Raw genomic sequence first — 24,985 nt, forward strand, 5'->3', positions numbered from 1 at the left:
GCAAAATCAAAAAACAAAACAAAACAAAACAAAAAACATAGGTAATCAAAGATTACTAAGCTCACCTCGACGAATGTTATCTATAAGTAAGGTAAATCTCACATCATATTTTTTTCCTAGTTAGTGTACATTCCAAGATTAATATCCATCAATATTAGATTCAGAATCCAAAGTAAGTCTGGAACTGTCCATCTCTAGATACATCATCATTCATGCTAATTTGGTTAAAATATGGCTAAAATTCACTCATGTGGAAAATCTAGGTCAGATCCAGAATCCAAAGCAGGTTAGTTAGTGTACATCCCTAGATGCATCATCCATGCAAGTTTGGTCCAGGTAGGGCTTATATTTACTTGGGAATGGACCTGCTCCAAAAAAACTTTAACCTGATCAATCATCTGGAAAATCTAGGTCAGATCCAGCATCTGAAGCAAATATGGTAGTGTCTATCCCTAGATGTATCATCCATGCAAATTTGGTCCAGGTAGGGCTTTTAGTTACTTGGGAATGGACCTGTTCCAAAAACTTTAACCTGGTCACTCATCTGGAAAATCTAGGTCAGATCCAGCATCCCAAGCAAGTGTGGTAGCGTCCATCCCTAGATGCATTATCCACGAAAGTTTGGTCAAGGTAAGGCTTAAATAATCACTTGGGAATAGACCTGCTCCCAAACCTTTAATCTAGTCACTCATCTGGAAAATGTAGGTCAGATCCAGCATCTGAAGCAAGTATGGTAGAGTCCTTCCTTTGATGCATCATCCATGCAGGTTTGGTCCAGGTAGGGCTTATAATTGGGTACCTGCTCCAAAAACTTTAACCTAGTCACTCATCTGGAAAATCTAGGTCAGATCCAGCATCCGAAGCAAGTGTGGTAGTGTCCATCCCCAGATGCATCATCCATGCAAGTTTGGTCCAGGTAGGGCTAATAGTTTCTTGGGAATGGACCTGCTCCAAAAACTTTAACCTAGTGACCCATCTGGAAAATCTAGGTCAGATCCAGCATCCAAAGCAAGTGTGGTAGTGTCCATCCCTATATGCATCCTCCATGCAAGTTTGATTCAGGTAGGGCTTATAATTACTTGGGAATGGACCTGCTCCAAAAACTTTAACCTGGTCACTCATCTGGAAAATCTAGGTCAGATCCAGCATCCGAAGCAAGTGTGGTAGTGTCCATTCCTAAATGCATCCTCCATGCAAGTTTGATCCAGGTAGGGCTTATAGTTACTTGGGAATGGACCTGCTCCAAAAACTTTAACCTGGTCACTCATCTGGAAAATCTAGGTCAGATCCAGCATCCGAAGCAAGTGTGGTAGTGTCCATCCCAATCTGCATCATCCATGCAAGTTTGGTGCAGGTAAGGCTTATAGTTACTTGGGAATGGACCTGCTCCAAAAACTTTAACCTGGTCACTCATCTGGAAAATCTAGGTCATATCCAGCATCCGAAGCAAGTGTGGTAGTGTCCATCCCTAGATGCATCATCCATGCAAGTTTGATCCAGGTAGGGCTTATAGTTACTTGGGAATTGACCTGCTCCAAAAACTTTAACCTGGTCACTCATGTGGAAAATCTAGGTCAGATCCAGCATCCGAAGCAAGTGTTGTAGTGTCCATCCCTAGATGCATCAACCATGCAAGTTTGGTCCAGGTAGGGCTTATAATTCCTTGGGAATGGACCTGCTCCAAAAACTTTAACCTGGTCAATCATCTGGAAAATCTAGGTCAGATCCAGCATCCGAAGCAAGTGTGGTAGTGTCCATCCCTAGATGCATCATCCATGCAAGTCTGGTCCAGGTAAGGCTTATAGTTACTTGGGAATGGACCTGCTCCAAAAACTTTAACCTGGTCACTCATCTGGAAAATCTAGGTCAGATCCAGCATCCGAAGCAAGTGTGGTAGTGTCCATCCCTAGATGCATCATCCATGCAAGTTTGGTCCAGGTAGGGCTTATAGTTACTTGGGAATTGACCTGCTCCAAAAACTTTAACCTGGTCACTCATCTGGAAAATCTAGGTCAGATCCAGCATCCGAAGCAAGTGTTGTAGTGTCCATCCCTAGATGCATCATCCATGCAAGTTTGGTCCAGGTAGGGCTTATAATTCCTTGGGAATGGACCTGCTCCAAAAACTTTAACCTGGTCAATCATCTGGAAAATCTAGGTCATATCCAGCATCCGAAGCAAGTGTGGTAGTGTCCATCCCTAGATGCATCATCCATGCAAGTTTGGTCAAGGTAGGGCTTATAGTTACTTGGGAATGGGACTTGCTCCTAAAACTTTAACCGGGACGCCGACGCTAACGCCGACGCCGACGCCAACGCCGGGGGTATAGCATAAGCTCATCTCGACTTCGTCGAGGTGAGCTAAAAACTAAACTGTCCAAAAGGGAGGGGGCAACTTCCCAATATATCTGAAAAGCAAAACAAAACAAGAAAAACAAAACAAAAACAAATTATAAAAATTTACATTTTTTTAAACTGTCAAAATCCTGGAATTCGCCAATGCTCAACCTTACAGCAACTAAAAATTATGTGTGTGTGTACTGAGGCATCAATATGAAAATTCACTACAGCAAAAATACTATACTCAGAAAAAAGTGGGGGTCCACCTCCCCCGCGTTCTACGGGCCTGCATTAAATTATTGTATTGTCGTATAAATTATTAGAGACTGCGCCGCATGCATTTGTTAATTAACACCTCACTAAAATGATAATTTCTTATATAATACTCCTGTATTGTATTTTCTCGTAAAGGCTCATTATGTAAAGCAAGAAAACACCTATGTGAACAAGCACAAAAGGCAATGTATAGTGTGATACGTAAAATTAGACAATTTAATCTACCCTTCGAATGTCAATTGTCTATCGCCTTTTTTATTTTCCTTATATATTAATGACCTGGAAGAGTTTCTCTCGGACAGAAATATTATTGGTTTACAAAGCATAACTGACGCTATTGAAGAAGAATTATATGTGTATCTTAAGCTTTTCATTTTGTTATATGCAGACGATACTGTTATCTTGGCTGAAACAGATGTAGATCTGCAAAAGGCTTTGGATGATTTTTATTTGTATTGTTCACAATGGAAACTTAATGTTAATGTTAGTAAGACAGAAATTCTAGTGTTTTCTAAAGGACCAATGTCAAAAAAGGTATTTTATTATAATAATAATGCAATTGAAAATGTAAAAGAATTCAAGTATCTTGGGATAATATTTTCACGCTCAGGTTCATTTTGTAAGGCCAAAAAACATTTATGTGAACAAGCACAGAAAGCAATGTATGGTGTTATAAGGAAGATAAGACAATTTAACTTACCAATTGAATGTCAGTTAGATCTTTTTGATAAAGTTGTTGTTCCAATTTTGACTTATGGCTGTGGAATTTGGGGTTATGAAAATCTCGACATCATTGAACGTGTACATTTAAAATTTTTAAAACATATTTTCCATTTAAAGAGTAGTACGCCCTCGTATATGGTGTATGGGGAGACTGGGCGATTCCCATTGTATATTAATATTTATACAAGAATGATCTCCTACTGGTTAAAATTACTTACCCCGAATTCTTTAGAAAACAAAATAGTTTGTGTTTTGTATAAATATCTATGTTCTCAATATTTTCAAGGAGGTCCAAAAAACCTATGGGTAGATTTCATTTATAAAATTTTAACCTCTTGTGGGTTCTCCAACATTTGGTATGAACAAAGTCCCATTGACAGGAATTGGGTACTTGCAGCAGTGAAGCAAAGATTAAGCGACCAATTTATTCAAAAATGGCATAGTGATATAAATAATTCATCAAAAGGTCAAATTTACAAAATTTTTAAGAGTGATTTTGGATTTGAAAAATATCTAAGTATTTTACCTAGTAAACTCCAAAAAATACTAATAAAATTTAGAACTTCAAACCACCACCTCCCAATTGAAACTGGTAGATGGTTAAATATTCCACTGGATGAAAGAGTTTGTAAATTGTGTAATACAGGGCAAATAGCAGACGAATATCATTTCATCCTAGAATGTAAAACATTGAACAGCATCAGAAAGAATCTTTTACATCCCAGATTTTGTAAAACGCCGAATACACTTAAGTTTTCTGAAATTATGTCAACGACAAACTTAAAAACTTTAAAAAACCTTTGTATATTTATATCTAAAATAAACGACACCGTCTGTCCTCCATAATTTAAATGTTATCATACCATTTTTTTTTCTTCTTTTCTTCTTTCATTGTATGTTTATTGCTATACTATGTACATATGTATATGCCCCTCATTTATGCTATTGTATCATAATTAAATTTATTATTTTTGTCACAATTATGACGACTAATTTATTGTACCTCATGTACCACTGATGTTGGTGTGAGTGAATAAAATGAAATGAAATGAAATGAAATGATCCGGTTGTATCAATATTTAATGAATAATTAAAGCTTCATTAAACTGGAAAAAAAAAAATTGGATCTGTTTGATAAAGTAATTTTACCAGTATATTGTTATATGGCTGTGAAATATGGGGTTATGAAAATATTGATATTATTGAACGAGTACATTTACGTTTTCTGAAACATATATTGAATTTAAAAAGTACTACTCCAAGTTATATGATTTATGGAGAAACTGGACGGTTTCCATTATATATAAATATTTACTCAAGAATGGTAAAATATTGGGCAAAACGTGTGTATGGAAAAGAAAACAAATTGTGTAGAATTGTATATATGTATTTACGTAAACAATATGATAAAGGAGAAATGACAAACTCCTGGATTTCATTTACAAAATATTTTTGACAGATGTGGTTTATCAAATATATGGTATGAGCAATATTTCTATAATGTAGAATGGATAACTGCTACAGTCAAACAAAGATTAAAAGATCAGTACATTCAAAAGTGGAATAGTGAAGTTCAAGAATCTTCAAAAAGTTTAAATGATAGAATTTTTAAAACCAATTTTGAGTGCGAAAAATATTTAACACTGTTATCATGTAAATTTAGAAAAACTTAAGTTAAATTTAGAACCACAAACCACCACCTTCCAACTGAAACAGGTAGATGGAATGGTACTCAAAGAATTGAAAGATTCTGTAGCTTATGTGATAGTAATCAGATAGGAGATGAATATCATTATATTTTAGAAAGTAGTGCTTTAAACCAACCGAGGAAAAAAATTTTGAACCAAAAATTTTGTTCTAATCCAAACATTATGAAGTTTTGTGAAGTTATGTGCCAAAATGATGTTGATTCTTTGAAAAAAAATTATGTACATTTATTACTAAGATTAATAGTATGGTCTGTTCTCCCTAGCTAGCTGAATTAATCTCATATTTTGCTTGACCCACTGTATTATATGTATATATGTTTTATATGTATTTGTACCTCATGTACCATTTACATGGTTTTTAAGGGAATAAATTGAATTGAATTGTGCAGGGTACTTGGAAATTCATTGGATACTTTACACAGTGTATCAAAGTTTTTCATTGGTAAGATAATGAAGTGCACTGCAAAACTTGTCTGTCATCTTGTGATTTATTTTAAATCTAACAAGTATATTTGTAACGATCCAAAACAGCTAAGAAAGATCCCAAGAACACTGAACAATAAATTTTAACTTAAAAATACGTGAATCAGGGTTTTTTTCACTTTCTGTTCTATTTATACTACATGTACGAGGCACATAAATCTGTAAATCTTTGAGTCATTGTTTAATCATCTCTTTATTTTTGAGCCATTTCCCTTTTTTTATTTATTTATTTTTCCTTATATTTTTTTTTTCAATAATTTTTCCTTATTATTTTTTTTTTACAATCAATCACTGAACTAAAAATATGTATTTTTTAAAAGGAAACAGTGTTGAGGATACGATGTTGGAGGGGAAAAACATTATAGTCTCGTCAATCTTGAAAGTTTTACTAGACTTATACGTTCTACGAGCCTGATAGAAATTATTAAATGAATAAACTTAACTTAATTAACTAACTTTGTAGTCTTTGTTTTCGAACATTAAGTAATAGATATGAGATTTCCAATGAATCATTGAAATAAAATCCAACTATGCAGAATGAATCCAAAGGTATTTTAGGAAGGTATGTTTATTTTCACACCTGTCTTTTAAGTAGGCCACTAATGTCACACACCAGTGCATATACATGAATGAGTCAACACAAATGAAAACGCGTAAGTCCTACCTTCCGATCTTACTCCGGCCCAAAAGAAGCACCCCACAATAAACACTGTCGAGTACATCCTCCCAACAGACCTTCAATATCCCCAAAAGTCTCCTATAGTTACCAATAGCTTGGATATTCGCCCAATATTTATCACTTCCTCAAACCTGAAGCTCTATTGTATACACGCTACGGTTTGTTAAATACCAGGTCTGGCGCGATCAAATCTCCTACTAAACTCTTAAGGGTGAACAATTAATGTTTGTCTTGTGACTTTTTTTAACTGGTTAAAACAGTCCGGGAAGTAGATTCAGAGCGACAGATCAGTACAATTGTTGTGCATTGTATAATGATATAATGGCAACCGACCGAAATACAGATAAAATCGACACACCGAGCAAAAACATGTGCTACTTATAGCCTAGTGTGCAATTCAATTCCAATTATGTAAAAATATTTTTTAAATAAACCAACATGTACTCTTGGAGGATACATTAATATTTTTTGTAATTTTTTCATTAATTAGTGTCTAAACACAACCGAATATCCTTTCTACCTCTAAATAACAAAACTTCATATTTTGTACTGTAACTTGAGAGTTGAACTGTCAGACTTGATAGAGAAACACTATTTAACAGCTCTGCTTCTCTGGAGATGAGAGGGTGACAGATTGATGGACAGACCTTATGAGTTCTAATTTTACCAAATAAGATAGAGAGAAAAGAAATATTACCAATCTTTTAATCTTAATATTTTACTTGTTGGGTTGTCATCAGATAACCCTACATTATATACAAGTACAGTTGTATTTCTGTATCTTGAACACTGAGATCTCAAATACCATGGATATGTCAAAATAATTTGGAAGTCCCAAACACCTATTCTTCAAGTATTTTACCCTCAATATCTTGAATTCTCGGATTCTTGGTCCCATCAAGATCAAGATAACGAGGTTTGACTGTATACAAAATGAAACAAAATATACAAGAAACAATAAAATCTTTTATTCACACTCTCTGTACTAATTTCTCTGTATATATATATGTGTATTAAGCCTATAATTTGCCTGATCTTGAGAGACTTTTGAATTTCTGCAGCAGTTCCTGGTTTGTTATGGGGGTATCACTATCACTCTCACTGTCAGCATCAGAGGAGCTGCCCTGGGTAACTTTATCCCTGTGATGGCTCTTTTTCTCTTTTTTATGTTTTTTCTTGTGTTTAGACTTTTTATTCTTGGTGTGTTTGTGTTTTTTATGCTTGTCTTTCCTGTTGTCTCTCTCACTAGAACTCTGTTCTTTTCTTTCTATCCACCTTTCTCTGGAATGTTCCTTCTCATGGTCTCCTTCCTTCCCTCCATATTTGTCTCTAGTCCTATCTCTATATCTGTCTGTCTGTCTATCTCTGTATCCATCCTTCTCCCTATCTTTTTGTCGTGTCCTGTCTCTGTTTTCATCACTCCTTTCTTTATGGGTAAACTGCACATCCATACTCCCTCTTGACTGATCTATGTACACAGAGTCAAAAAAGAAGGTCATGTATCACACAGATTTAAGTAGGAATAACACATCATTATAATTGTTCTCTCATCGGAACATCACATAAGCAGAATAGGGAAATTTGTTATCTACGAGAGTACCACAGGAGTCTACATGTAAACCATTCATCTACCTCACTGTAGATCAGGAGTTTACAAGTAAACCATTCATCAAACTCACTGAAGATAAGTTCAATCACACCACGATTTTTTTCTTTAATTTTCAGTGTAATTTTTCACTGCAACTGATATTTTCTGTCAAATCACCTTCTTTTTAAAGTTTTCTTTACAAAAACTTTATCAGCATAGTAATTACCTTTCATTGAGGGTGGGAGATCTGGACCAAACGATTCTTCTCTGCTGTCTCCTGATAGCCTCTTTTCTACAGTCTCTATGACAACAGGTGCACCAGGTAAACAGCTAGCCTCCTCTATAAAACAACAACAATATTCTAAACTTATAACTCCCACTGTTAAGGATAAATATCAATAAATTTCTTTCTTACCATTTTATGCAACACGATGATATATAAGGAGGAGTACATTTAATATTATAAATTACCTTTTTCTGGTTTTTTAAATAAATGTGAGAAGATAGAGTTTCCTGGAGGTGCTGGTTTCCCTGCTGGTGACTCTTCTGTATCAGGTTTGCCTCCCTTTGATCTCTCTGACTTGTCTCCCTTTTTTCTGTACTCTTCTGACATGACAGACTCCAGCTTTTCAGCACTACTCTGGATGGATCTAGTCACTCCGATACTTTGTTGGTCAGTCTGAGATTTGTTCTGATGTTCCGTGATTTTTTCCTCTGTGTCCATTTGCTGTGTGTCGGTGTGTTGTTCTTCCTTGTCGGACTCCTCAGAGTCTGTGTTTCCAAAAATAGCCTCAAAAAGATCCATAGAAGGCCTAGAGTCTTCCTGTAATTGATTTGTAAGTTTTTTTTACAAGTATTGATCTGTAGAAATGTGCAAATCAAACATTATATCTCGTTAAAAATCTTAAGATTAAATGCTATAGCTTACATATTATGCTTAAAGTCATCAGATATGTTTTACTGAATTAGTTGAAGTCATAAACTCTTCAACATAGTTTAAAAATATACAGTGTACCGGTACATTACTCAGATTAACATTTGCATACAAAATCTTTAAACTTTACAGGTACAATTTGTACATCTACATACACCACAAAATTCAGAACACAGAGTGATTTTTAAGAATTTAGGATTTTTATTCATGTATTACCTCTTTGTCTGGAGTCTTTGGGGGCAAATCTTTAAATTTTTCCTCATTCAAAGAAGAGAAAATTGATGTTGTCAGTTTAGACTGAGATGAATTTATCTTGAATGATATTCCTTCTGTTCTATCTGAATGAATAAATAAATTAAAATTTACTTATATATACAGTATATAGTGTCAACATATCATTCTCAGACAGGCTCTTTAACATTTCCTTTTCACACATTTATTTTCATCTTCACAAAATTCAAAATTCATATCAATAGGTTCTTTATCTACAATTTTGTGACTTGTACATATTTTCTTTTAATAGCAGCTATGCTGGACATCTACTCACAAAAAATCGTAAGTTTACGACTATGGCTTGAACTTACGATAATCCTAAGATTTAAGTTATGGTGCTATTCATGAAAGTTGTTGTAAGATCGACATTGTCGTAAGTGAAAAACGATCGTAAGATTTTCTCTTCCTTGGTTACTGACAACTGCTCATGCGCAGGTGATGCAATGCGGGAAAGATGATTACGCAATCATGAATGCAAACGAAGGTGCTAGGTGGGTCTTGTATAGTATATAGAACATTTACAAACATCAACCACAATGTTTAATATTTAATAATGATGAGTAAATCTGGCTAAATACAAATACAAATTACACAAGTACATCATAACATGTATGTCAAAAAGAGCCATATGGATAGGACACCCTCTTACTTTAAAGAATATGTAGAGGTAAATAATTATAAAGTGATAATTTTTGTGAAGATAACTTAAAAGATAGGTTTTTTTTCAAAGTTTATTTAACATCTTTTCAATAAATAAATGCAAATATTCTCGAATAATACGGAAAAATCGGACCAGTACATATTCATCTTACAACACAGCATACCACTTAGATCGGGCATTCATATATAGGTCCCTGGCATAGGATATAGGTAGGATACTTGAATCTGATGATTTGCGGTACCTACAGAGACCGGCAAAAAATTGATTGTATCCACCAGGGATAGCCGATTGAGGCGGAAAATTTTGATAGGGGTAGAGGACGCAGATAATTCAGAAAATAGTTAAGATGTATTCAAAGTCAGTTAACCACAAGATATTGAAGGCAACAAAAATGAAAATAAAATTATAATATATATTACTCAAATTTGAAGAGAAACGAAAGAAATGCATGTGATTTAATTTATGCACTTCATATAAACAAAATTATCTAGTTATTTTTGTTCAATTTAGAATAAAATTGAAATAATTTTACAAACGATATTGACAGCATAAAACTTACATCTCGGCAAAGTTTATTTTATGGTAAAAAAGTTTTTTCTTTTTCTTGACATTTGAAAACAAGTACATATATCTGCCAGCATTGTATACTTTTTATTTAAATGTTCTTGAAAAATATAGTGATGGGTTCAAAACTTTCTTTTTCGATAAATACACTAAAAAGATGAATATAATACCCTTTTCAATACTTTGTAATACACTGGAATTCATGAAAATGGGTTCCAGCACAGGTTGCGTTAATGTTGATAACTTAGGCACATACACTGTAGTTCCCCCTTTTTTAAAGAATGGCCTTTTTTTATTGAAGGATGGCGATTGACCTTACTATTATAAAATTTAGCTTTGGCAAACTCTTTTAACTCAAGTATCAAAAAAGAGAATATATATAATGAAATAATGAATATAATGAAAAAAATTCAGCTTTTTTATTTTTGTCAAATTTTCTGCAGGTATTTTGTTTTCTTTTTCTTTATTTTTATTTATTTTTTGCCTTGTCAATATTTTTTAGGGATGACACCCCCCCTTTTGATTTCCTCTCTTGGTAAACGGTACCATTCCTCCATGATGAATGATACAAACAGATTTGTACTGACCTGAAATATCCTAGGTCTAAGTAATTTTCTTTGCTCTTTTTTGATTATATTTTAATGATACAGATAATGTGGTGGCCATTTTTTATTTTTATGCTTATTACCATATAGTATTTATAGACTTATGTCAACCAAAGACGAGGTAAACTTATGACTGTTTTTGACGTAAATCAAACGTACGTTTTTTTTGTGAATAACCAAAAATCTTCAGAAAAAAATCTTACGACTACGACTGATTGTAAGATATTTTGTGAATAGATGTCCAGCTTTATCTGATTCTGCTGGATCAATTTTGTACAAAATACAAATTGTTTTACCCTGTTTATCTTCAGGAGCAGGAAGAGCTCTGATCTCACTCTCCTGTGGCACGGATCTCTGTTCCTGTGGGGTGGATTTTTGCTCTTCTGGTTCATTGGATGAAAAGTTTAGGAAGTTGAAGACAGTGTATTTGTCCCTTTTTACTTTGGGAACACCAGTTATGGTAGATCTAAATGAAAACAAAATGGGATTAATATTACAAACATTGTATATCTAACTACATTTCATTAAAGCTGGAATGCAAGTACATGTATTCCAATAACTATTTGAAATAAGGATATTATTATAAGTTCTTCTTTGGTTTTATTTCAATTGTATAAATGCTTTCTTGATTAGAGGGATAGGAGGGATTCTGATATCACACATAGATATACCAAGGACATTTACTGATATCACATATGGATATACCAAGACATTTACTGATATCACATATGGAAATATCAAGACATTTACTGATATCACATATGGAAATACCAAGGACACTTACTAATATCACATATGGAAATACCAAGGACATTTACAGAAACTGTTTAAGAAAAAAATGGAATGAAGCATCGTCGCAAACCACGGCCAAAATGTATGATCCTCTCCCATTCTGCTATAAGCGGACTCCAGACTGTGGCTTCAGATGATTTGAATGGAGGAACTCAAATGTTAATAGAAAGATAATCTACACACCTGGGGTATGGATCTGGGATGTTGAAACGCTTGCAGACAACACGATCTGGATGCCATTCATAAGTATCACGAGTTAATGGTCCATACATCTTCATTTTAGCAGCACTCTGGCGGTCATTCTTATCTCCCTTTAAAAAAAGGACAAATTTACTATATACTATAGGCATTTAAATGTTAACATGCAAGATTTCATAGACTTCTGAATAGAAAACAAGAGACCCATGGGCCACAACGCTCACCTAAGAAACTTTGGCCTTGCTGTGTTTCATCTGATTCCCCACCTTGTAGTACTAATTGTGGTCCCGCCCTACCCCCAGGGGTCATGATTTAAACAGTTAGAATCTACACTACCCCAGGATGCTTCCACTTAAGTTTCAGCCTTTCTGGCCCCGTGGTTCTTGAGAAGAAGATTTTTAAAGATTTTTACTACATATTTCAATGTAAAACTTGGATTCCCTATTGTGGCCCCGACCTACCCCCGGGGTCATGATTTGAACAATTTAGAATCTACACTATCCTAGAATGCTTCCACATAAGTCTCAGCTTTTCTGGCCCAGTGGCTCTTCAGAAGAAGATTTTTTAAAGATTTTATTCTACATATTTAAATGCAAAACTTGGATTCCCTATTCTGGCCCCATCCTACACCCCGGGGTCATGATTTGAACAATTTAGAATCTACACTACCCTAGAGTGCTTCCACATAAGTTTCAGCTTTTCTGGCCCCGTGGTTCTTGAGAAGAAGATTTTTTAAAGATTTTTACTACATATTTCAATGTAAAACTTGGGATTCCCTATTGTGGCCCCATCCTACCACCGGGGGTCATGATTTGAACAATTTAGAATCTACACTACCCAAGGATGCTTCCACATAAGTTTCAGCTTTTCTGGCCCAGTGGTTTTGAGCAGAGATTTTTTGGTGGCCCCACCTAATTTTTGTCTTTTCTTGATTATCTCCCCTTTGAAGGGGGCTTGGTCCTTCATTTTTACAATTTAAACTCCCCTTCACCCAAGGATGCTTTTCACTAAGTTTGGTTAAAATTGGCCCAATGGTTCTAGAGAAGATGTTGAACATGTGAAAAGTTTACAGAGAGACAGACAGACGGACAGCTAGGCAGACGGACAGATGACAGACAACGGGTGATCAGAAAAGCTCACTTGAGCTTTCAGCTCAGGTGAGCTAAAAACTGACTAGGTAAAACTAAAAATAGTACACAGAACTAGAAACTCATTGCGAGCAATGAGAGGTCTTCCGTCCAATTTTGAAAATTAAAACGTTAATTCAAGCTTAAAAGGTGATAAAAGAAATTCAAACACTCTGGAGATTTAACCCGGGTCGTCAGCGTGAAAATCCAACGCGCTAACCATTAACCATTCACTTTTTTTGCATCACTTCCTGTCACGACCGGAAGTAACGGCGATACAAGATTTTCTCGCGATTCAAAATAAACTGATGACTGACTATCAGTTCTGAAAGTTTTAGACTTTAGTGGCTACTGTTGCCGAGCAATATTGTGAGAACAAATTCTAATTTTGAGAACAAGTAAACAAGCGACCGGAAGTGAATTTTATTAAAAAAAAATCTCTGAAGTTTCTCTTGACATTTGCAGTATCTACAAAATGCATAAAAACATTTCAAGTACTTTATCGATAAGCAATATTTATGAGAGAGTTAAATATCGAAATAACGTAGTTTATCACCTAAAACCGGAAGTTGACGTTTTTGTTTCCGGTGGAATCTAACATATTTCAAAACAGCGAAAGAGATGCAATAAAGTGATGCAAACTTTAATTTAAAAAAGAAAAGTTACCTTTTTTTTATTTCTTTGTTCACTCCCTGTGACGACCGGAAGTTACGACTGACGCATTTAACCAAAATGGTTTTGCCTACTCTTCAAGGTCTGTTACTCATAAAAATTTGGGGTTTTAATCTTTTACCTGTTTTTGAGATCTCGCTCAGACAATTTCTCAGTTTGAGGACAGAAAAACACGCAATCGGAAGTGAATTTTTGAAAGATAATTGAGGTTACTTTAAACATTTGCAGTGTGAATAACATATTTAAAATTCAATTCAAATACTTTATCTATAAAGAAAATTTATTGGAAAGTAAAATACTCAAATTATTTAGTTTTTCTCTTATAACCGGAAGTTGTCGTTTTTTTTCCAGTAGGACCAACATCTTCGGAATCTGCGAAAAAGATGCAATAAAGTGAATGTAATTTTTAATTAAAAAAAGAAAAGTTGAAATTTTCGATTTTTTTATCACTTCTTGTGACGACCGGAAGTGACGGCTGACGCTCTGAACACAAATGGTTTTGCCTACATCTTAAGGTTTGTTGCTCATATAAGTTTGGTGTCTTAATCCCTTACCGTTTCCGAGATCTTGCTCAGACAACTTCTCATTTTGAGGACAAAAAAAAACAAGCCACCGGAAGTGATTTTTACAAAGATATTTGATGTTACTCTAGACATTTGCAGTCTGAATAACATATTTAAAATTCATTTCAAATACTTTATCTACAAAAGATATTAATGCGAAAGAAAAATACTCAAATTATGTACTTTTTCTCTTATAACCGGAAGTTGACGTTTTTGTTTCCGGTGGGACCAACATATTTCGAAACTACACAAAATGCAATAATGTGATATAGGAATTAATTCAAAAAAGGAAAGTTGAAATTTTACGATTTCTTTGATCACTTCCGTAAGCGACCGGAAGTGCCGACGACGAACGAAAAGGCGATTCCACAAATTTAGAAGTCACATTCTATGCTCTCCAATAAGTCTCCAGTTCATATCTTTAGCCATTCTTGAGAACATTCACGGACAACATTCCATTTAAAAATCAGGAAATTGTCCATAACTTGGAACCAGAATGGAATTTTCCAAATTTTCCTTGTGATGAACAAACTTCATACAATGACTAATTTTTCCTGAAAGTTTCACGTAAAACCACTGAATAGTTTTCGAGAAAACGCCTGCACAAAATTTGGTCAAAAAAATAATAAGAAGAAGAAGAAGAAGAAGAAACAGTAGAATCACTATAAGGTCTTCCGTGAAAACGGAAGACCTTAAAAAGAAAAAAGTTCTTAGTACATTTTTTAATAAATCTTTTATCATTTCATCCAGTATATTTCCATAATTTAAAGGATTTCATTTTGCATAATTACTTTGAGTACCTGTCCAAGCTTCAAACTCAGAAAATCGCATATACCAAAAGCTTATCAATTCTATTTTTAACCATTGTCTTTGAAGAATCATTCATAGGACATAACAATCATGATCATTTATATAATGAGTAGAATAGAGAGTATGAAGGATTTATTTATGTATTATATTTAATCATTTAGTCACGCATGTATCATGTGTATCTTGTCAACAACATGCCTCTGTACCTGCTCCTGAGCTGGCATCTCCACTTTATCATCATCGTCATGGTACTTGGCTCTGGTGAAGCGTGACGCCATCATGCCGGCCATTGGTTTGTAGAATTTAGATGCCTTGTCAAACTCCTCCTTCTCTCTCTCCCTCTCCCACTCTGTCATGAGACCCTCTGCTACTTCCTCATATGCATCTACCAATCAAATTTATATGTCTTTTTTTTTTCCTTAGGTTCTGTTTGTAGATAAATTCTTTGTAACATGTTTAATTTACAAATTGAAAGAGATGGTTATACAAATACATATACATGTGGTATTTTTCACTGTGGACTTTTACATGTAACATCAAACCTGGATTGCCCTCTTTGACGAGCCTGATGTACGTGTCATATCTTCTCTGTTTGTCAGGATCCTTTATGAACGGACTAAAAACAGCCCCTCTTCCTGCCGGAAATGTCTGGAGGTTAACAGACATGGGGGATTTTCTGGAGTCAGAAGTAGAGGGGACAGACTGATGTGTCCCTTCCTTGCCATCTACAACACTGGTGCTGGAGGAGAGCTTAGAATAACCACTCTGGCTATCTGTAGTGGAGGAATCATTCCCTGTGATACTGGGAGTCTGGACATTGTTACACGTATGATCCGTCCTGGACTTTACCGTTTTCAGTCTTTCCTTATCTTTTTGTGGAATCAGATCAAACACAGATTCTGCAAAACAATCATAGAAGAAATTGATTGTTTCTTTTCTTGGGTGTTTTTCTTAAGTCAAGGAATTGTAAATCATTAAATGCTTTTGCAGAATTCAAATTTTGAGGAGGCTCCTGAAATGCTCTTTTGCAACACGAAAGTCCAGAGTGAATGTTAGCAAATGAATGGTGAATATTGGAAGAATGAAAAGCAAACAAGGAGCAAGATTAGTACTGAATAAAATGATGAAATAGAGGACACAAAAAAGTAGTATTAGAATGTTTCAAGTAATATTACTTAAATATCTTAAAGTATATTTACCAAACACAGGCGTTTCTCCGAGAGTTATCCCCCTTGAAATCGCATCTTGCTCTGTTTTATTACTAGTATCCTGGTTATCAATCTCATTTATAAAAGTATGGACAGGCCTGAATTCTCTAGGAATTTGTGGAGGAGGGAATATCTTTCTTGGAGGCAGTTTCTTCCCAGACAGAGTGAATCCCTCAAGTAAATTTCCAACATATCCAAGAGGAACATCTATAAATTAATTAATGTCTGACAGTAATAAAAATTAAAAAAAATTCATATTACAACTAAACTACTTCATAAATTTCTTTAAAATAAAATAGCACATTCATTTCATATTTCTCAAAATCTCCCCTTTATCTAGGTTTACTGTTTGTATAATTGCTGGTCTTTTTATCCCTCATGCAAAGAATTAAAATTTTGTCCTTCTGAACAAAGTTTTGGAGATTCAACTAGTGGTAATAATTTCATACATGTTTACATTGTTTAACAAACTGTAATGAGACATTTACCATGTTTTTTGCCCTTCCCTGGTGCAGTCCACCCCATGTGATCATCGCCTTCAATGTCCATGGTCATGTCATAGTTAGAGAGATGATCCTGTCCATAAATATCCTCATCCTCTTCCTCCAGGGCCCCCACTCCAAATGCCTGACGAGAAAAAAAAACTTCATCATCATAATCAGTGTTCGAAATTCACTATATATTACTCACAAAATGTGAGTTAGAATATCAAAATTGCAAGTTGAAAATATAGTAACTCGCAAAAACTTGCAAGTTGATTTTTTTTTACTAAATTTGTTATACTTAAATCAAGAAAAATTAAGAGTAGATCAAGAAAAACTGGAGGAAAAAAATGCATTGAAAGTGGCCCAAAATTATATAATTTGTATAAATTTTACAGAACAAAATCTTTTGATTCAATTCAATATAATATAAACAAAACACAGTGAGACTGCAGTTGTATTTTGTTTATTTAACAGTACCGTATATACTCGCTTATAAGTCGGTTTTTTGGGAGTTAAAATTTGGTCCAAAACTCTATGTCTGACTTATAGGCGAGTCATAAAAAGATTTGTATTTTTCTGGAGAGCGAAATGTAGTATTTTATAAACATTTCCAATGATTTTCACTGAACAATGTCTGGATATATTTTATCATTTATGTATTCTAAGATTACACATAAACACAAGTATTTACATATTTTAATAATTTTATTTTTATCTTTAAGTGTGTATTATATATTTTTCTTATGATTTAAAATTAAATATCAGCGTCATTTCTAAAAATATTGATCAAAACCAGGTTAAAACATTACACCATTGATTTGAAATTGTCAACTGATTCTGGCAAAAAGTTGTACCGACTTATAAGCAGGTCAATGGCAAATTCCTCCAAAATAACCTCAAAAAATACAACCGACTTATAGGTGGACCGACTTATAGCCAAGTATATACAGTACATGTAGTTACTTTATCCTTAAGTTACATGTATTTAATTTTAATTTAAAAAAGCTTTTATTTTAAAATTGCAAGTAGTCTTGTGAAATTGCGAGTTCACTTTATTGGAACTTGCAATTATTTGTGAGTTGTATTTTTAGGGAGTTTCTACCCCTGATAATGTTAACATCTCCAAGTATTACATCACAGAACTGTGAGTTTTCTTCAGAAAATATGCCAGAAATGTTACTCTTAATCTAGAAGATGTCACCAAAAAAATTCACAGTGACAATTACAAATATTCACTTGTGTTGCAATGTCTGAAAGTGTACAGCTGTGTTTCAATTAATACATGTATTGGTGGTTTTCACACAATGAGTTACCTCACTCTTTAAAGTGTATATGTATATACCTTAATACATCCAACGGTGATTTTCAAACATAACGTTACCTCTTTAACTTTTGAGCAGAGAGGAATTTTTCTACATGTAGTTACATAACAGAAATAAGGAAATTCTTTGGAATTTCAAGAAAATGTGCAGGGCTAGACATTAACTTTATTTCCTACTTGTCCATTCGGACAAGTGACCAAGACATTCACTTGTCCGAACTTCAACTTTACTTGTCCGAAAAATTTTCAATAAAGATCCAATACTGTAAACTTGAAAACTAAAATGAATTCCATTGCATGTGCTTGATTGATTCATGATCTTATTGATAAATACAACAAACACATAACACAAAATTTTATCTAGACTTTCTGTCCTAACAACAACATAAATGGACTGTCAACATCAAACAGAATCCAAACTTCGTAAATTCCATGCCTTTGCAGTAGTATGCAATTAGTGAACTTCGATCCCAATCGAGTGTGAACTATATAGCGACCCATATCGGGATCGAAGTTCGGTATTAGGTACGTACTGCTTCCGTCTTTGAACTACAGTACCGTAAACGTTCGACAGTCGTTCTTTTTTATTATTTTGAGACTTCTTTACATTTAAATGCACTTGTCCAATCGGACAAGCGCCCAGCAATATTCACTTGTCCGTATTTTTTTTTCACTGGTACCGGACAAGCGTTAATGCCGAGCCCTGATGTGACCAAATTTACTAGAGGTAATAGCCTGTATTCAGTCGTAATTTTTTTCTAAATAGAAATATTATATTTGCTGGTACACTGATTTTTTTTTTTTTTTTTCATCTACAGAACATAAAAAAAACTTAAATAATAAAACCCAACTTCACATAGAATGCTACAGATTTAATCCCTTTAGCAATACTACATTATACATACTGTTCCTCGGATGCCTCTTTTTCCAGTCTTTGTAATGGCTGGTGCTGAAAACAGGTTAACATGGCTCCCAGGAAGAGCCTTTCTGGGGTCAAGGCCACGGTATCCAATACCATGAACATTATCCTTGGCCTGTATCTTAATTGGGTTAACATCACGAGGGGCAAAGGTCACATTTTCTGGGACTTCATCACTTGACTCCTGAAAAATGGTAAGATAATCTTAATTATCAACAGCTTTTACTTCAAAACCACATGTGCTATAACCTGTCGAGTCCAACGAACACAATCATAATCAAATAATTCATCATAAAAGTTAAAGTTTACTTGCAAATTTTTTGTTACTTATCATAATTTGTAATATATTTTTAGGCTGTTTTTCACCCACCCATAATTTAATTGATGAAATATTAATCATGCATATTCTTATGACACTTAAACTGTTACTGTATAGGGGGAAAATAACTTGCAGTTTAAATATTCAAAGTGTAACTTCATTTGTGAATTCCAGAAACAATGAATAAGTTTTCAATAAAATTATGTTCACTCAAAAAGTGAGTCCAGACCACTAGAAGATATGTCTAGTCATTCAAGATCAGTAAATTACAAGTAGTAGTTGGCATTTAATTACAGTGAAGTCTTGTTAATCCTGATGCTTGTGTTCCACAACAAATCGTCCAGGTTAATGAGGAGTCTTGATTACCGAGACAGACCTTATAAAATTGATAGATAAAAATATTCTGTTCCCCAAAATGTTTGTCCGGAAGGTGAAGCATCTGGATAATTGGCATCCAGATTAACGAGGATCCACTGTATTTAAATCGCCACATTTTCCTCAGATAATGACCTGTATTTTTCATTTAACAGTGACGCTATGATCCATTTCTTTGAAGGATGACAAACATAACTTTGGGCACTGATAGGTATTTGTTTTTATAGACATAACAATTGTACATACATGTATAACTCAATTCAAATAATTTCATTTACTAACATTATAAACTTAAACAACATAATGTTTAATAATTTTGTCCATGATTCATTTAATTGGCAGCAGAAAATGTGCAAACCTCCTCATCCTCTGAACATCGCTGCAGATTGTAGGGGGTATGAAAGTAATTTTTCCATACTTCAACTTGTAAAGCATGGTTTGAACACTTTGCTTAAACTCCTTAAGTAAAAATTATGATGACTGTGTAATTGTGAGTAAAACATTAAATACAGAGTTACCATTCTTCCTAAACAATTTAATAATGCAAACAAAAGGAGGTAAGTTCTATTTTATACAAATTCCACAAATTCATACAACCGCAATTGTATCAGAAGAGAGAAAAACATGAAAATTTCAACACCTGAAATTAATCCCTTATAAAGTATTCTACATGTGAAATTTGTAGTATTTTTCAACATTTATTTTAAAGAAGCTTGATTTCACTTTTAACTACCTCACCTCACTGTCTTCTTCAGGTAGAAAGCAGCCATATACCTTTCTTTGAGAATCTATCATGATAATAATTAGAATTTACAAAATTCAAAAAAATTAAACCAGCAATTAAGGTACATAAGGTGTATATAATCTGATATATCATCAAGTGTAATACAAAATTGATAATAGATGTGTGTCAAGACTTCAATTCTTAATACCCTTTGAGATATTTGACGACTTTTTCTTCCTTTCGTAACGTGGGCCCATTCCTTGTCCCTCTTTCCAGCCCATCTTATGTAAGAGCTTCACTCCAATGGTCAACCTGTCATTAAACAGCATGTGAATGTCAACAGAGTAACACTACATTTTGTAAATGCATGAATCATCATCTTCCAATTGCAAGGAAATTAACTCAAAAGGGTGGCATCTACTTTATTTAGCATTTTGTAACTGATAGAGTATAATTTCAGTTTATTTTGGTTAAGTTGGATCTTTATGTGACATAAATATGTGTACTTACTTTACACATGACAGCTTTATATATGAACTCAACATAATATTTTGTTTAATACACAGCTGGATTATATTTTTTTATCAGTTTATACAAAGACTATGTGTAAGTTTTACAATGATACAAACTTTTCTGGGACAATAAGGTCAGCCAGGGCAGTGGTGGATCCAAACAATGTGTCAGCGGTGGCAGATTTAATGGCCAAATCTCGCCTCCGCTTCCTGTCCTCCGACAAAAATGTTTCTGATGTTTGAAATTTCTTTGGAGCAATTCCATGCTCTGTGAAGTCCTTGAATCAATCAACAAAGTGTAATTTTAAAAATTAACTCAATAACATCCCTCTGATCAAGCAAATTAGTTATCATCAAGTTTAATCCTGCAATGCATAATATCATCATATAGAATAGTCTTAAACTAAGACCTGCATCATTATATCATGACTGGCCAAGGGTTTTCGTATTCAATATTAAGAGAAAAACAGATCAGAAACCATAGTCACACAGATGATGCCATTAATAAAATCAATTTCTTTCCTTTTTTTGTTGAAGAAATAGAGATTTGCTAACTTCATCATCCATGAAGTCCTCGGGTCTCTGTGTGGTAAATTCTTTCTTTTTATCCTTAGAGGAGGTGAAACTGGATGGTGTAAATCCTACCAAAATAAACCTGAGGTTTGACAAATGTCAACCTGTAATATGCATGTGACTTAAAAATAAAATGCCTTAAACATTGTGTCCCATTTAACAATTCAAGAGTTTTTAATAGTTTACAAGACAGCATCAAAATGCAGCATGCTGACATGATACTTTACCATCTTTGGAGCCGACCGTGTTGAAGTACCCAGCAGAGAATCCTCCAGTAAAGGCCCCGTGGAAGCGAGGTCTAGCTTTGGTGCCCACTCCCACAGCCTGAAGTTCCTTTTGTGGCTTCTGTATGGGTTCATCTGAAAGATTCATTTTTCTATTCATTTCATGGCAGAAGATTGCTATATTGTACAATATTACATTAATTATGACAATGTGTAATATGAAATACAATTTTATTTATTCATTGATTTCAATTGAATACAAAAATAAAGCTTTGAATGCATATCTCCATCAAAGGTAAATAAATTTGGAATTTTTTGCACTGCACTCAAGACAAAAGCTTGGATTATTATTCAATTTATGGCACTTTTTGACAAAAAAAATTAATTTCAATATTTCATATCTTATTTTTTAAGAAAGCCACAGGAGTTTATAACCCTCTGAGCTCCCTTACTGATGACAGATACACCAGCACAATACTTATACCACTGATCATTTTGTTACTTGGTCTGAGGGATGAAATAAAGATGAACTCAGACTGAAATACTGGACAATTCCTATATATGTCAAATTATAATAATACTCTACATGTACATATTCCTAGTACATGTATCATACTCATCTTCAAAAGTTAAACAGGAACAAATACTTTCAGCAGAAGTTGTATTGCTAAACGAGATGAGTTTTAGTCATTTCATTTCGATACAACCTGTCTGTTGCTTTAGTATATAGAATAAATACTTTCTTTTATTCTCGCGTTGCGTTATCATGGTTATTATTACAATTGGGCTATTTGCTGATCACAGGGGCTTGTTACAATCAATTTTGTTTTCTTCCTTTTTGGTCATCCTAAACTATTAAATACTGTATCTTATAGTGAAGGGGTGGTCAAAGAGACAGAAGACAAATTGATCGCGACAAGCCCCTGAAGAGGTGATAAGATAATCTGCAGATAAGTTTACAGTTTTGAAAATTATAATCCAAGACTTATGAAGATAATAATGTTAGAATATTAATATTGCTTATTTTAGTCTTTCATTTGCCTTTCATTCACCTTCATTCATGAACTCTAAAGGAGTTCCAATGGAAATGAACGTTTCATCGTCGTCTTCCATATTCAATATTGCAAATTCGGGACGGTATGTTTTTATTTTCGTTTGGATAACTTGTACATAGAATGTTCTTATTAGCCCATATCATTTGATAACTCGTACAATTAATAGAAAAGTTAAATGCTTATAAATTGCACATCTATTAAAATATGTGTTTAAAAAAGCTACAAGCAAGCCCCCTTATTATTAATTGATAATGTGCATTTTAATGGAAGGATTCTTTTCTTTCTGTGCTATATATAGCTTTTAAAATCAGGGACGTAACTATATATTCTTAGTATTGATACATGTGATTTTTCAAGATTTTCTGAATTTTTATTAATTATAGTGCCGTCAGAATATGTTAAAAAATCAGTATACGTTATCAGGAGTTTTAATAAATATCAAATTATTAAATCCTTTCTTTTTTCAAAGAAGAATTACCATACATATACAGTTTAAGTTGGTATTTTCTCGAAACAAATTTGTTTTTTGTTTTTTTTAGTGGTGTACACGATCATTAGGCATCACAAATCACACAAAGGTCCTTCATTTAATGGACCTCTTCAATTATACAGATAATAAGAAAAAAATGTTTAAAACTATGTTGCGTATGTCCTTAAAGAAGAAAGGCTTATTTGACTATCTACAGGAATCATATGCATTTGCATAGTTTACGAACCACAGATGGGTAGGAAGATGTTACATGTCAAAAATATACTTAAATCTATAGTTTAATTTAAATTAATGTATTATTTTAAAACAGTGGGTCGACAGAATTGCTTTGATCTCGGTGCAACACATTTAACTTTAAAAATTCTACAAAAAATCAGTAAATAAAATCAAATTGATGTTTCCTTAAAAAAAAACCAGAAGTCTCTGATGAGACTGTAGCTCTACTGGTATGTACGTATAACAAAGTAGCACTTGGATTTGCAACATGCATTAATAAATAGAATTATGTATCCCAATGTAGTCTACTTCTGTGCCAAGTTATATTGAAATCAAACGAAAACTGTAGGAAGAGATATAGCGTTTTGAAAGTATTTCACTGAAATTTCTATTTTTTGGTAACCACATCAAAAACCGAAATGCATAATTATTATGCATTGTAGTGTATTCTAATTGTGTGCCAAATTAGATTGAAATCAGACCAAAACCGTAGGAGGAGTAACGTTTTAAAGGGATTTCACAGAAATTTCTTTTTTTTTAGTAACCAAGGCAACACTGTTCATCGAAATCAAAAAAACCGATGCATTAAATTATGTATCTCAGTATAGTCTTCTTGGATGCCAAATTACGAGGGGTGATCAAAAAGTTTGCGAACTATCTCTATATTTACAAAACCACAATTCAGATCAGAATGAAATTTGGCACACATATAGTCATACACATGTTCTATAAATAAAATATGTTAAATAATGTTTTGTCCCTTGTTTGTGACGTCACAATGTGAAAATGACTCAATATGTAGGTCACTTGTGACAATAAATGGTTAACTCAGTCGTACTCGACCAACAAACGACGGCAAAGTTTAACGTATATCTTGGAAATTCCTTTGCAGTAGAATATGATAATTTGTACAAGGTTTATGAAGATAAAAGACTTACCAGAAGTTCAATCATTAATTGGATTGATTGTTTAAGTAAAGATAGGGAGACGGTTAAAAATGATGTTTGTTCTGTTGCCCAGCAAAAGCAAGCCGGGGAAAAGATGTGTCCTTAGTTGAGCAATTTGTTATGAAACATCGTCAAGTAACAATTATAAAAGTGGTTGTATATCTTAACAATAATATAATTATTCTCTAAAATATCATTTACTTAAGGCTTTAAACGTATGAGATATGATAAAAAGAAGGCGTCCATATTTTATCCACATTGGATAAACGACTCTCCCAAGACAGAGGACTCGGGTTGTGATGGGTCACCATACTAATTGTGGGAAGGGATATCCTTATCCATCCATCCTATTGCCGAGACTTGGCCATTTCTGACAGATGGTGTGTTCTTGTTATAAAAAATAACTTGCATGGTAAGAAATATAAGACTCGGAAAAATCTTTTAGCTTCTCTGAACAGACTGCTTCGGAGCATGTCACGTGACTGCCTGGATCACGTGATTCGCGCATGGGCAGAACAATGGCAGATGTGCATTAAAATCGGAGAGGACTATTTTAAAAAATAATAAACACTGAAACTTCATTTTATTTCTTTTAAAGAAGTAATTCAATTAGTTCGCGAAC

The 24,985-nt window shown here is 33.9% G+C and overlaps 1 protein-coding gene across 1 annotated transcript in view; it reads right to left on the reverse strand.

Moving 5' to 3' along the window:
• The window catches only part of LOC133196991 (uncharacterized), a 68,004-nt gene extending 45,216 nt beyond the window's left edge, over positions 1–22,788 (reverse strand). The window contains exons 1-20 of the mRNA XM_061332833.1: positions 22,708–22,788; positions 21,659–21,790; positions 21,414–21,499; positions 20,976–21,136; positions 20,555–20,658; positions 20,361–20,410; positions 18,915–19,112; positions 16,692–16,830; positions 16,195–16,410; positions 15,538–15,894; positions 15,202–15,380; positions 11,809–11,936; positions 11,130–11,299; positions 8,947–9,068; positions 8,268–8,619; positions 8,023–8,136; positions 7,233–7,676; positions 7,071–7,130; positions 6,906–6,954; positions 6,194–6,264 (exon numbers count right to left, since the gene is read on the reverse strand). Of these exons, the coding sequence (XP_061188817.1) occupies positions 6,194–6,264; positions 6,906–6,954; positions 7,071–7,130; positions 7,233–7,676; positions 8,023–8,136; positions 8,268–8,619; positions 8,947–9,068; positions 11,130–11,299; positions 11,809–11,936; positions 15,202–15,380; positions 15,538–15,894; positions 16,195–16,410; positions 16,692–16,830; positions 18,915–19,112; positions 20,361–20,410; positions 20,555–20,658; positions 20,976–21,136; positions 21,414–21,499; positions 21,659–21,790; positions 22,708–22,768 (3,193 nt within the window). The 5' untranslated portion in view covers positions 22,769–22,788. The remainder of the gene's footprint in view (positions 1–6,193; positions 6,265–6,905; positions 6,955–7,070; positions 7,131–7,232; positions 7,677–8,022; positions 8,137–8,267; positions 8,620–8,946; positions 9,069–11,129; positions 11,300–11,808; positions 11,937–15,201; positions 15,381–15,537; positions 15,895–16,194; positions 16,411–16,691; positions 16,831–18,914; positions 19,113–20,360; positions 20,411–20,554; positions 20,659–20,975; positions 21,137–21,413; positions 21,500–21,658; positions 21,791–22,707) is intronic.
• Between the last annotated feature and the right edge of the window lie 2,197 nt (positions 22,789–24,985).

The sequence above is a fragment of the Saccostrea echinata genome, unplaced genomic scaffold, assembly GCF_033153115.1.
Source record: "Saccostrea echinata isolate AGI-Se365-2 ecotype Australia unplaced genomic scaffold, CSIRO_AGI_Sech_v1 ptg000030l, whole genome shotgun sequence".
Classification (NCBI taxonomy): domain Eukaryota; kingdom Metazoa; phylum Mollusca; class Bivalvia; order Ostreida; family Ostreidae; genus Saccostrea; species Saccostrea echinata.